The 14,607-nt window shown below is 46.3% G+C and overlaps 1 protein-coding gene across 1 annotated transcript; it reads left to right on the top strand.

The window, feature by feature from the left end:
* Positions 1-12,722: 12,722 nt before the first annotated feature.
* Positions 12,723-13,289, top strand: LOC139054386 (uncharacterized). Its single transcript, XM_070531311.1, has 2 exons — positions 12,723-12,896; positions 13,008-13,289. The coding sequence occupies exons 1-2, from the start codon at positions 12,723-12,725 to the stop codon at positions 13,287-13,289; spliced, it is 456 nt and encodes a 151-aa protein (XP_070387412.1).
* The last annotated feature ends 1,318 nt before the right edge of the window (positions 13,290-14,607 follow it).

Raw genomic sequence — 14,607 nt, 5'->3', positions numbered from 1 at the left:
TGTACATGTTTTCAGAGGATGGTTACACTCCTTAAATGCAAACTCCCTTGGAGCTTGTTTAGGCCTCAAACTAGAACTGTTTCACCAAGAAAAAATCCTCATTTAATGCACAATTCATAAGGAAGGTAAGGAGGTGACAGGCAGTGTCTAACTATCCAGTTTGACTGCTTGCCCAGCAATATCAAGCGAGAAGCGAAAGGGCAATGCTAACAGATAAATCGGCAATGCATGTTGCTTGCACAACTGCGAATGCGACACATGGCATGGCTACTATGAATGCTGATATGACGATAAAAATATTGTAGTTTTTACATTAGCCGGTAAGCTTATTAATATTTTGCACCAGCAAACAACCAGTTTGGTAGCTGTAGTTGTTGCACTGCTTCAGGAGTAAGATATTCTTTTTAATGAAAATTGAGTAGTGCTGCGGTTAGCGAAGCTATTTCTGCCTGTACAATAAATTAGGCATTTTTAAAGAGGCGGCATATAACAATTGTGTTGCTGTGCCACATAATTAGTAAAGTGAGGGGAGGTTTAAGTAAGCAAAAGAGGAAGATTAACCTTGTCGTACAAACAGATCCTTGTCTCAGCTGTCGTCACTGCGATGCAACGGCTCCCAGATAACTGGGGGGGGGGCTAAAATTAGCCTTAAAAAGCTGACGCAATAATACAAAAAGCCATTGAAGAGTGTGGTTGCACCTATGTTTGACCAGTGCAGTATCGGGAGCAGGGCCAGACAGCAGCTGAAATGTTATGTAATAGAAGCTGGTCATATTGAGTGCTCTAACATGCTAACAAAAACTGTCATTTAGTTTCTATAGTGGTATTAAAGGTGCATTAATCTTTCCTATAAACAATTCTGCACTGGCATCTATGCAGTGTTTTCCATCTGCATATTCCGCAGTGCGGTAGCAAAAAGCTGTGAGATCTGTGTATTCACTTGCATGAGCTGGTTATGCTTCATGAATACTTTGTTTAGCGCAAAACGACACACACAAGACGACAGGACAAGGCGCTACTCTCAACTGACATCATTTTATTGCGTCACTCCTTTATAGACCGCTCAAACCAGAGGAACATGCGCAGTGAGCACAATGCGGTGAAGCCACCACCAACATCCGATCCAAAGAGCGCACTCATGTGACAGAATCCAAAAAACCAAATTCAGTGCTTTACTAGGTTAAGGAAGGCACACTAATGCACTGTGACTCCAGTGACTTAATGAAAAATGCTTCCGATAACTCTCGGGCGGTGGTGTCACGGCTCTTTTTCAAAATCGTGGTATCACGAAACATGGGTTTGCATTTGCATGTTTTACAATGCTGAGCCAAATGGGAACCTGTGCCTGTAGGTATGGATCGCTCATGTTCTCTAAGGCGCTCGTTAACACAGCGGCCTGGCTGCCCTACATACACTTTGCCACATGACAAGGGAATCTTATAAACGACACTGACGCTGCATTCTACAAACTTCACGTGGTTCTTTTCACAATCAGGTTTTTTACTTGTTTTAGAAATACGGCTGCACGACATTGACAGTTTCTGAGGAGCGGAAAACACTACCGGAATTTGGTATTTAGTGGCGACATTCTTTAGATTGTGAGCCACTCTGTGGCAACACGGCACAACTTCAGGCCTCTTCTTTTGTGTGATGCAGTTACTTTTGTGCCGCTTCCCTTTCAGTTTCTGAAGCAATACCTCCGAGACTGACGTCACCACCACACTTGGGTAACCAGCAGCCTGCAGCCTATTTAACTGTGCAATGAAACTCATGTTCGCAGAGTGATGACAAGATTGCATAAAGGAAGATTCTAAACACATCAAAGCAATGGCGCGTTTCACAGTCTTTGAGTGCGCAGACGCGTAAGGTAAAAGTTCCTTACGTGCGCGTGGCGAGTACATCTGACAGGCGTGGCCTGTTTGTAAGGATAGCTGCAAATCTAAAAACTGGAGTTTACCGTCCCTAGATAGCTCATGTGTGAAAGTTAAACCTTTGCCATTGTCATTGAAAAGTGTTAAAATATCAGCTACCGTCACGGAGCATTCGTTGTTAGTCTGTTTTATCACAACAAGAAAATCGTCAACATATCTAACAATTTGAACCGAGTCATTGTTTAAGGCACTCTTAAGAGCGCGGTCGACAAAAGATAAAAAAATATTACAAAGAGCAGGCGCCACACATGAACCAATACACACACCATTTTTCTGGATAAAAAGGTTATTTTCGAACAGGATAAAAGTTGCACTTAAATAAAATTCAAGAAGGGACATGAAACTTTCCGAAGATAACCCGGTGGCATTGCAAAAATCTACCTCGCCACTTTCTTCGATGCACATCATCACACTGCGAAATAGCTCATCATGCGGTATAGAATCGTAAAGATCTTCGACGTCAACAGAAAAAATGTTGGCTAATGAATGGTTGTCTTCCAGAAAGGAAACAACATCGAAAGAATCCTTTATGCCATAAGGATCGTCAATAGTTAAATGATTAAACTGTTTTTGCAAAAAGCGGCTAACCAAAACCTGCCAACAGTTGTTTTCACTGACTATTGTACGGAAAGGCACATCCGGTTTGTGCGTTTTTGCAGTGAAAAAACCTCTAAAGCAAGTAGCTTACATTGTTTTACATCTTTCACAATCTTGGTGAGGCCTATGACACAGACACACAAATATCAGGGCCCACTGATATTTGTCTCCTGATCCTGCTGTTCTGGTCAGTCACATAGCTTTTGCTGTGTGCCGTGCAAGGATGCTTACGTTCTGCATGAAGAATGGACATGTTCCTCAAGATGTGGCGAGTCTCTTCGGGAACGTCAGGCCTTCCGGCGGTCACGTGCGGCGAATGTGTCGGATTCTTCGTTCTGAAATTTGGGGGCAGGTACGCCTTCTGTACGACTGGTTGAGAGCTGTGTGCTACTCGCGCGATGCACCTATTGTGGCCTAGAAGAAGTTTCGTTTCTACAGACTTCTATCAACTTGGACTACAGAATTCTGGTGGACACAGCTGCTGCTACTCCTCCGGTCCAGACTACCGTGCAGAAAGGAAAAAACGCAACCGGTCACCACTGGTTTCCAGGTACTCGGTGACGTCAGGCTTCCTGACGAAGTTGCTGCATTGCTAAAGAATGGGCCGAAGTACAGCACGGAACCAAGAATTCCTGCACATGAGCTACTGGCTTTGAACAGGCGCATCGCAAGGAAAGCAGAACTAGAGGACCAGGAGCGGTGCCTCCTCGATAGGGTGGACAACCTTCGTAGGACCGCCACTGGGAGCGCGCCACCTTCGACAGCTGTGATCAAAAGGACAGTATCTTTCTTTAGAGACAATGAACTGCGGCTGTTACTGAGTGACAAAGAGGGCGGGTTTGTGATAGCTCCGTCTGCTGTCTTCAACAAAAAAGCCATTGAGGCTGTCAACAAACACTTCATTCTGGCAAATGAGAAAGCTCAGAAGGTAAAACGCAAAGCCATTTCTTTGTTGGAAAATATAGGCCTCACCAAGATTGTGAAAGATGGTAAACAATGTAAGGTACTTGCTTTAGATGTTTTTTTTTTCACTGCAAGAACACACAAACCGGATGTGCCTTTCCGTACAATAGTCAGTGAAAACAACTATTGGCAGGTTTTGGTTAGCCGCTTTTTGCAAAAACAGTTGAAGCATTTAACTATTGATGATCCTTATGGCATAAAGGATTCTTTCGATGTTGTTTCCTTTCTGGAAGACAACCATTCAGTAGCCGACATTTTTTCTGTTGATGTCGAAGATCTTTACTATTCAATACCGCATGATGAGCTATTTCGCAGTGTGATGACGTGCATCGAAGAAAGTGGCGAGGTAGATTTTTGCAATGCCACCGGGTTGTCTTCAGAAGGTTTCATGTCCCTTCTTGAATTTTATTTAAGTGCAACTTTTATCCTGTTCGAAAATAACCTTTTTATCCAGAAAAATGGTGTGTGTATTGGTTCATGTGTGGCGCCTGCTCTTTGTAATATTTTTTTATCTTTTGTCGACCGCACTCTTAAGAGTGCCTTAAACAATGACTCGGTTCAAATTTTTAGATATGTTGACGATTTTCTTGTTGTGATAAAACAGACCAACAACGAATGCTCCGTGACGGTAGCTGATATTTTAACACTTTTCAATGACAATGGCAAAGGTTTAACTTTCACACATGAGCTATCTAGGGACGGTAAACTCCAGTTTTTAGATTTGCAGCTATCCTTACAAACAGGCCACGCCTGTCGGATGTACTCGCCACGCGCACGTAAGGAACTTTTACCTTATGCGTCTGCGCACTCAAAGACTGTGAAACGCGCCATTGCTTTGATGTGTTTAGAATCTTCCTTAATGCAATCTTGTCATCACTCTGCGAACATGAGTTTCATTGCACAGTTAAATAGGCTGCAGACTGCTGGTTACCCAAGTGTGGTGGTAACATCAGTCTCGGAAGTATTGCTTCAGAAACTGAAAGGGAAGCGGCACAAAAGTAACTGCATCACACAAAAGAAGAGGCCTGAAGTTGTGCCGTATTGCCACAGAGTGGCTCACAATCTAAAGAATGTCGCCACTAAATACCAAATTCCGGTAGTGTTTTCCGCTCCTCAGAAACTGTCAATGTTGTGCTGCCGTATTTCTAAAATAAGTAAAAAACCTGATTGTGAAAAGAGCTATGTGAAGTTTGTAGAATGCAGCGTCGGTGTCGTTTATATAAGATTCCCTTGTCATGTGGCAAAGTGTATGTAGGGCAGTCAGGCCGCTGTGTTAACGAGCGCCTTAGAGAACATAAGCCATACATGATCCATAGCAACAGGCAAAGGTTCTCATTTGGCTCAGCATTGTAAAACGTCCAAATGCAAACCCATGTTTTCTGATACCACGATCTTGAAAAAGAGCCGTGACACCACCGCCCGAGAGTTATCGGAAGCATTTTTCATTAAGTCATTGGAGTCGCAGTGCAGTAGTGTGCTTTCCTTAACTTTGTACAGCGCTGAATTTGGTTTTTTGGATTCTGTCGCATGAGTGCGCTCTTTGGATCGGATGTTGTTGGTGGCTCCACCGCATGGTGCTCACTGCGCATGTTCCTTTGGTTTGAGCGGTCTATAAAGGAGTGACGCAATAAAATGCTGTCAGTTCAGAGTAGCGCCTTGTCCTGTCGTCTTTCTTGTGTGTGTCGTTTCGCGCTAAACAAAGTATTCATGGATTCGCACCAACTAGCCCGCCAACGCATTGTGCTGGTTATACTTGTTCATTTAATGTAAAATACTTGTGGAAAAGTATTAGACTATTTCAGTGGTCTTGTATTGCAATTCTGCAGCCATTTCTATTCTTTGTGAAACACGAACATTTAACAGAGACGAGAACAAGACAATGCGAGGACGAGCACTTGCTTTCAACTGCTGTGGTTAATCTTGAAATATCAATTTACGTAGGTAGAAAACTCATGAGCCTCCGTGTTCTCTTTTTCCTGTTTCTCTGTGAGATGTTCACGCTTTACACACAATATCATGCAAGAACCAGCCAAATCAGTTATGCAGTGGAGCTACCTATTGTGCATGTCAGTTCCAATGGCTTGTTGTAATCTAACAGGGCCGGCTGCTTTGTTTACATTTTTGTGCAGATGCACACGAGCACTGTTTCAAAAACGCCGAACGCTGTGGATACGGAGGCAAGGAGGCTGAAGGACCTGAACAAGCACCTGGCCACGATGCTTTGGAATACAAAATAAAGATGGTTTGTGTTAATTGTGGGCCCTAAAAAGTGTCCTCTTTGTCTCTGAGCTGGCACATCGGCCGACTCACGTGATCGAAATTAATCGCTGCAATGTTGGCAGAATGTGTTACTGTGTGGAACTTCACCAAAAATATTGCATGAACAAAAGAACTCATTCAACACAAATGCGAACACTTGTAGAATGCAGCTAAACAAGAATGGTGTCATTTTGCATAGCTGAATGAGAACATTTTCATGTAGCATACACAAACGAGAACGATATCGTTTCGCATCGCCGTGCGAGAACTATCTCGTCAAGCACAGCTATGCGAGAATAATCTCGTTTAATATACCCACACGAGAACGATCTCGTTCATTGACGATGTCCACTCGTACACATGTGATGTACGACGTCGTCGAGTCTACGGAGCAATAATAGCGTACAGAAGTTCTCGTGAAATTCTCATACATATTTTTTCAATAGGGTTCGGACCGTTCAGAACGTAGCCATGAGAATAATTACTTGTAGTTTCCGCGTTTCTAACGCGACTTCCTTGCTACACAAGAATAACAAGTTTACTATTTCTGGGTTCACTAAATAGAACCTAGGCAGTTTTTTCTACAGATTTGTGCATAATGAGGTACCATCGATCACATTCTCACCATCTAACCTGGCAATTCATGCTACCACCAAATTCGCGTTGAATAACAATGATGTTTTACCAAGGATCTGCACTCACTACGGTAAACAAACTATGATATCCACTTGTATATCAGTATGGAGCGCTCTACCTCTCATAATGAAAAACTCAAGATTTTACACCAATTCAAAAGGAAACTAAAATTTATTTATTATAGACATAGTAATGAGAAAATTTGCTGAAGGGTTTTCTGTCCTTCTTTTTCCTTTTTTCCTTTCTTTTTTGTTATTGTTCTCGTAATTAAAATACTGGTATTTTCTTCCCATACAATTCTTCTTGCTAGCATGAGATAAGCTAAACCTTGTTATTATTTGTAATCAATTCTGGAATTTGCTCTGTTACCGTTCATTACCTTCTGCTCGTATATTACCTTATTATATGTATGACATCCTACTGTTGCTTTGAGATGTCAACTATCATAAATGTTCTTGTACAGCAGGTTACGGGACAGTCTTTGAATATGGGATATCCCTCTACATACTAAATACTTGTACTCAGACCCAACTTCTAACAATAAATGCTGATGTTGATTCTGGTTGTGAAAAAAAAAGCAAAGAAAAACTCACGAAGAATTTCCAACACCAAACTTTCTAAACGCCTAATGAGAGCATTGTTTTTGTACGCTTCAGTAGTTTTGCCGTTTGCCTAATTATCTTCGAGAAATCTTCCAATCGCCTCTTACTAATCACTATTGCATGCAAGTTTGCTTTTCCCCTGCTCTCGCTGAACCCGAGGGCTTGAAGGATGCCAGAGCTCCCTAAATCGACTTTTGAGCAGATATCGTCACATTCTAATAAAACGTGCGGCTCTATACCACAAAACAATTCCAATCTGCTCCATCTGGAACAAAACTATTCTAATCTGGACGCAAGCATAGGGCGGTAACCCGCAGCGTTGCTTGAAAAGTCCAAACAAACGCTCTACTCGTTTATAGGACGCAACTTTTTTTTTCATGCAAAGCGAATAGCATTGCCTACATTGAGCAGATTTTCATTTAGTATTGGCCGAAAAGAGGCGAGGAGGATGATCTACGGCAGAGGGGTTCGATAGGACCGAGCCAACAGAGTGAAAGTAGATAACCGGATGAAAAGGGTGGTGCCGGCGTCCACGATTAAATCGCTTCCCCTTACTTAGCTTCCAGTGGTTGGTGAAAATCACGGTGGCGTGAAACGGAACGTTGCAAATGCCGCCAGAACAAATCCTCGACGAAGTAGAGTTAGCAAAGTGATGTTGTATACATGCAGAAAGGGCTCGATAACGTTATACTGCCACAGAAAAATGTTTATTATACGCAAATAAATGCATGCTACGCGGCCGCTCGGAGTAGCTAGTGCCAGATTAATCGACGAGCAGCCACCTTCTACTCGTTCTCATCTGCTACGACAGGCACACACAGATTATGCATGATTGGACCGAACAAAAGAAAAATAGGTATTTCTGATTCCACGCCTTCTCGCCATTAGCTCTCTGCTATGGGTCAAAAGTTTTCGGACTGATCTCACTTCAGCTGCCTGTCACGCGACGTTACAATACCGTGAAAACTCACCGCATCAAAGTTACGCATACGCATTAGAGATGCATTAATATGCCGAAGAAAACTGCATATTTTTTCTGAAGAGCTGCCGGCTCCTCGTTCCAAAAGGAATAAAAGATAGCGGCCGCCGATCGCTCATGCACTCGTTACTCGCACCTGCTGGATAGCATGGGTTTGTTTGTTTGCAATAAAACTTTTGCCTGGCCGTATAACGTTTTCGAGCACTTTCGGCAACTCCTCTTTGCTGAGGATCCGTTTCAGCAGTATTGTCAACCTCCGGTTATCTATTTTCGGCACTCTGGCTCGGCCCTATCGAAACCCTCTCCAACTGAGCTTTTCCTTGCCTCCTGATACCAATTACAAACGAAAAACTGCTAATATAAGCAACGGTATTCATTTTGAAAGAATAGAAAAGCGACCTCCTATGAACTAAGAGAGCGTTCGATTGGTCTGTTCAGGCAACGCTGCGGATCACCGCCCCTTGCTGGCGTCAGCGGTTACGCAAATTTGACCTCAGGAGATTGGAAAAAAAAACTTATTGGAATAGGTTTACGTTATAGGGCCCCGCTTCTGGCTATTCAGATAAAAAGTTTAGTTTTGTTCGGCATATTAATGCGTATTTAACGCGACACGTCACTTTGACGCAGTAGGTTTTGGAGCTTTTGTGACGTCGCGTGACAGACATGCGAAGTGGGCGCAGTCTGAAAACGTTTGATCAATGGCAAAGTATTACGGCGAAAAGGTCCTCCATTCAGAAAAGAATATTTTTCGTTGTTTGGCATAATCATACATAATCAGTGTGCGCACGTCTTATCAGGTGGCGTTTTTTCGGCATTTACGTGTGCGTGAGAAAAAGGCGAAGGGCGAGTGGCCTGAAACGTTCTTGGGCAATCATGGTGGGCTGATCGCAGAATTGGAATAGAAAAGTTTGGAGTGGCTTAACGTTAGAGTGCCCCTTCTCCATCGTTTCCTTAGCTTTATCGCAAGAAGCAGATGCTTCTTTTTCCTTGTATCTCGCGTTCTAAGTGCGTGGTCTAAGCATCCTCCTCTTGCTTCGAAAAGTAATAAGCTTCCCTTTGTTATCACATTTGATTTCTATTCTGATTTCGTTTTTTCCTCTTAAGCATTAGTCATTTCTAGTCCATTGCCGCCACCCATGGGATTATCTCATCTTCTCTGAATTTCTACTTAACCGTGTTTGTTTCCATGTTGCTCACAATACCGGTCTTATATTTGCTCGTAAGCCTCTTATTACCTTTCTTTCTTCAATTGTGTTTTTTCTTGTACAAATATCTGAACACTTTCCCAACCCATTTACTTTCTGCTATCTTTCTCATTCGTTCTTTATAACACAATTTTTTTCTCTGAGCTTTGATCGCTTCGAAACTTGTCCAGCCCATACCACCTTGCATAGCTTTATTTGTAGTCTTCCTCTGAACGCCCAATGGAAGGCGTCCCGCGGACCTTCGGTTGCCCCGGCGTCCTGATTGTACCCCTGATTTCAAGCAGACGACCCTATTTCCATATGTGAATAATGGATCCATTGCACATTTTCACAATCCCCGGAGCTCCTCGTACCTATTGTATCCCCATAGCCCTCGCTGCTTCATTATAGCCGGATTTCGGTTCCCTTTCGCTGTTTTTATTTCCTCATTCCTTATATTTTTTAATTCGTTTGCCCATATCTAGGTACCTATATTTTTTTTACCGAAGGTATTTCCTGGCCTTCTATTGACACTGCCCTTGCCTGTCCATAATGAATTCCATTTGCACCTAATTTTATCAAGCAAAATTTCAGTCCTAAATTCTCGCCATCCTCTCGCCAGATATTAGCCATACGTTGCGTATCATTTTGCTGGTTAGCTAACAACACAATGTCGTTTACGTAACACAAACCGGGAAGCTGCTGCTCTAGTACTGTACCCGCGTGTTTTTATGAGAGATTAAACACGATATTACTTCCTTCTAGCGCCCTTTCCATACTTACCATGTATAGCATAAACAGCAGTGGGGATAAAGGGCCCCCTGCCTCCGTCCCTTATTGATATCAAATTTATCCTCGTACCTCATCTCTTCCCATCAACGCAAATGTTATTTTGTAGGTGACTCTAAATAAATCTGTCACGTCACGGCGCCATCGGTGTACGCGTCACATGTGTGAACGAGTAGTGGAAGATTTCGTCTACCCACCATGAAAAAGATTACGGGGAACCTCCAAGAACTGGATCTGCCCATGATATGCCCAGCATGATACGGCGGACGGCGTCGTGCTGAATTGTTGTGCCAGGTGATGATGTGTGGTGGACGTGGGGAGGGGCGCTTCTTTACTCAAGAGTTACCCCGTATTGCTCTTGGGCGTTAAAGCAATGGATCGGGGCAGGGGGGGCGGGGGGGGGTTACAGCAGAGATTTAAATTCAGCGATGTTTACTATAGTCCCTAATGCGAAGTTTAGGCTTAGCTCTATAGGTGTATTTTTATTTCGCGATATATTGGATGGCGGGGACAATCTATCTCGTGCGGCACGTTGCAAACGGAGCGAAGTGTAGCGTGACTGCCTCTCTAGTTTGGAGATCGCGAGAGGCAGCGCGTGGATGAGGAATGGACGCGATTCCGACCAACCGCGGCAGTAAGACCTCCCAGATGACGTGCACTGTACTCTGGTGCCATGCGGAAGCCATCGTCGCTGCACTAGGCTTTTCTTCTCGCGCTTTCGTCATAACCTCTTCTTCCGCTTTCCGCCTCGTGGTTCCGCTGCGCCATTATATTCTTTTTTCCTCCTAGCGTCTTTCATCTCCCACTGCGCTCCACCTTAGCCCTTTCATCGTTGGCTGTGCTCGTTCGCTCGGCTATGCTGATGCTCGCTGCTGCAACGGGAGCCTAAGAGCTGCACTGTAGAACAACGCTTCATTTGGGCGACGTACTTGCTTTCAGCCAGCTTGCTCTATTCAGTTATGCACTTTCGAAAAATGTGAGTAGCCAACGCGCACGTCCTGGGCCGTTTTCCACGTATGTCCGGGGTATGATTTATGCACTTGGAAATATAAAGTGATTTCTTTGGCTAAGTTTCGTGATAATTCCAACCCTATTGTAGAATATTTGAAAAAAATAGCTCTAGGGGGGGTGGGGGGGGGGGGGTCGTTAGTTTTCTTCGCGCAAAGGCAGCCATTCCCTACTGAATTCTGGTTTCGTTATGATAACAATCTCCGCTCTATACCTGCCCAGTACAAACCCGGCCACTCTGTTTTCATTACATTCTAATACGTAATACGTAATACGTCCGTAACTCCGACGCAAGTTGTTGTTCCGAACGCGTCGGGGTCTCAGATCAGGGCTACGAGCACATCGGCACGTCAGAGTGGGGGGAACATCTTGCGTGCACCTGTGCTTACAGCGGGTACCCCGGACAATTTATCTAATCATGGATAGTTCCAAAGAGGAGTTCAAAATTTGGCAGTGGACCTGCAGGGAGTACTCCAATAAGAGGGCTCCTTTACAGCAATATATAAGATCGCTACCTAACAAACCACAAGTAATAGCATTACAGGAAACCCTCGTCTCTGCCGCATCCCTCTCTGGTTATCGTGCCGTCTCCGTGCAGGCCGAAGGTCGGGGAGTGTGCACGTTAATTGACAGGAGGCTTACGCACTTGTCTCACGACCTGAGGCTGGCGAGTTGCAAGGTCGAATACGTCATGGCGGAGGTTCTGCTCAACACGAGACAACGCAACCAGCGAAGAAACAGCGTGTTTATTCTCAACATCTACAGCAATCCTAGGCACTCGCAACAGCAGTTCAAAACGATACTCAAGAAGTCCGCCGACCTGGCCGGCACCCATCCCTTGGTCGTCGTCGGAGATTTCAACGCACCGTACGGCGTGTGGGGGTACGTCTACGACACGAGCAAGGGCCGGGGTCTGTGGCAGAACGCCAACGAAATGGACCTGACGCTCATTACGGACAAGGGGTTCCCCACCCGAATCGGCAACTCGGTGAGCCGGGACACCACCCCCGATCTGGCGTTCATGAAGAACGTCGAGGGAGCCCAGTGGAGCAACACCGCAATAAATTTTGGTAGCGACCATTATGTGCTCGAGACCCGCTTCGAAGTCACCCGAAGTAAATCCAGAGAATTCACTGTCACGACCTGGGAACTTTTTCGCAAGCTCCGCGGCAACGACAGTGCACCCGTCCCCAAAGACCTGGAAGATTGGTGCGAGTGAATCAAGAGTGACGCCGAGTCATCCACTAAGAAGATCGTCAGCGACCTGGAGGTAGAAAAGATGGACAGTAGGCTGGCCCATCTGATCGAGGGCAAGCAGGCGCTGCTTCTAAGATGGAAGGGACAAAGGTTTAACCGAATATTGAGGAAAAAGATTTGCGAGCTTAACAAGGTCATCGAAGATCACTGTCGGACCCTCGGCAAGCAGCAATGGGACGAGGTCTGTGACTCGATCGACGGGCAGATGCGTAACGGCAAGTCCTGCGGCATGCTTAAACACCTCCTCGACGAGGGCGCCACCAGATCCAGTCAGAGACACACGCTCGCCAGAGCCCTTCACGAAGCTACCACATCCTGTTCCGGGGACGAGCTGGTTGCCAAGCTCATTGAGAAATACCTTCCCATAAAGCGTGGAAACGAGGAAGACCGGTTTCCTGACTACCTCGGCCCAAGCCGTCCGGAATTGGACGAAGACTTTACCGTGGGGGAAATTAGGCAAGCCATTTTCGCGCTCAAGGGGAAGTGTGTGCCAAGTGCCGACAGAATCACCAACAAGATGCTGCGGAACGTTGACCATGCTTGGATCGCATACCTCAACGAGAAGATCAACGAGACGTGGAAAAACGGCAGCGTCACACAGCAATGGAAGACCGCCAACGTCGTCCAGATCCCAGAACCCGGCAAGGCTCCGAACGTGGACAACCTCCGACTGATCTCTCTCACCTCCTGCGTTGGGAAAGTGGCGGAGCATGCCGTCCTCAACAGACTAAACAGATATCTCGAAGAGAACAACATCTATACTCACAACATGATTGGCTTTCGTGGCGGCCTCTCGTCGCAGGACGCCATGAAGATGGTCAAACATCAACTCATCGACGGCAGTACCAGAGAAACCGGGGCCCTGCTCGGACTCGACCTCGAGAAAGCGTTTGACAACGCTCTCCACGAATACATTCTGGCCTGCGTGGCAGATCTCGAGCTGGGCCCCAGACTATATAACTACATCCGTTATTTCCTGACGGGGAGGAAAGCGAAGCTGCGGATCGGCGACTTTGTCTCCGACGAGGTGCTCCTAGGCCCATGGGGCACGCCGCAAGGCTCCGTCATTTCTCCTGCTGCTTGATTGGCCTCTCGAGGAATCTGGCCCAAGTTGAAGGTGTCAAACACACCATCTACGCAGACGACATCACCATCTGGTGCACCGGAGGTAGCGAAGGGCAAGTGGAAAGCGCCTTGCAAGAGGAGGTAGACGTCACGGAGCAGTACCTGCTACGCACCGGACTCAGATGCTCCCCGACCAAATCTGAGCTTCTCCTTTATAGAAAAGAAAAAGGGCGCAGACCCAAGTGCTGGAAACCAGTCTCGGAAAGTGACATTCACCTGTTCACTCGGAGCGGTGACCTGATACCCAGGGTCGACACTATCAGAGTCCTGGGTATGTTTATAGAATCACGCGGTGGCAACGGCACTGCGTTACGCAAGATAATTGCGAAACCCGACAATGCTTTTCGCCTTGTCCGAAGGGTCACGAACAGACATAGTGGCCTCAAGGAGGACAACCTGCTTCGGCTCATCAACGCCTTTATGCTGTGTCACTTCACCTACACGGTGGCCATGCACAACTGGCTCATAGCCGAGCGGGAAAAGCTTCATGCCCTCATTAGAAAATTCTTCAAGAGAGCCCTTGGGTTGCCCGTCAGAACGCATACAGAAGACCTCCTTCGGCTCGGCATACACAACACCATGGAGGAGATAGCCGAGGCTCAGGAACGGGCCCAGCTAACTCGGCTGTTCACCACGCCGGCCGGCAGGCGTATCCTCGAGGAGATCAGACTCGCACCAACCAAGAACTTGGCTGAAGACACCCAAATCCACAGAGAAATAGGGAGAACATGGTGGTCGCCCCTTTGCCCCGCAGCGTTCATCCCGTTCACAACGCAGGTCGTCGGAAGGCAAGAGCATTGAATATGCTAAAGCAAGTAAGCAGGGAAAAATCGCAGCAAGCTTCGTGGACGCAGCTGCACACCGAGACGGCAAGGCTTTTGCGGTTTCCGTCGTTGACACGCTGGGCAAAGTTATCAACTGTGCTTCCGTCCGGACGACGAACTCAGAGGTGGCCGAGCAAGTGGCCATTGCACTCGCCATGCAAGATGGTCGGAGAGAAAGGGTGTATAGCGATTCAAATGCCGCCATCAGGGCATTCCAGAAAGGCCGGGTAGCCCGGCAGGTAGTTCAAGTTCTGAAAGGCGCCAAACACGGCAACACCTCCATGCACTCGATTCTTTGGTTCCCTGCACACGTCGGGGCGATTGAGGGGGTTCCTCTGAACCTCAACGAGTCTGCCCACGAGGCTGCGCGTGGCTTTACCGACCGCGCTGCCCTCGGGTCGGGCGACTCTCTCCCCGGACACCGAGGCGCTCCTCTCACACACAACGAAATCA

This window comes from Dermacentor albipictus, chromosome 1 (assembly GCF_038994185.2).
Source record: "Dermacentor albipictus isolate Rhodes 1998 colony chromosome 1, USDA_Dalb.pri_finalv2, whole genome shotgun sequence".
In the NCBI taxonomy this organism is placed as follows: Eukaryota; Metazoa; Arthropoda; class Arachnida; order Ixodida; family Ixodidae; genus Dermacentor; species Dermacentor albipictus.
This window is presented reverse-complemented; position numbering and strand designations above follow the sequence as displayed.

Bases quoted from the DNA above. Each gene is read 5' to 3' on its own strand.
- LOC139054386 (XM_070531311.1), top strand. From the start codon at position 12,723: ATGCTGCGGAACGTTGACCATGCTTGGATCGCATACCTCAACGAGAAG. The intron at 12,897-13,007 runs GTTGGGAAAGTG...CTCTCGTCGCAG, and splicing joins TGATCTCTCTCACCTCCTGC to GACGCCATGAAGATGGTCAA.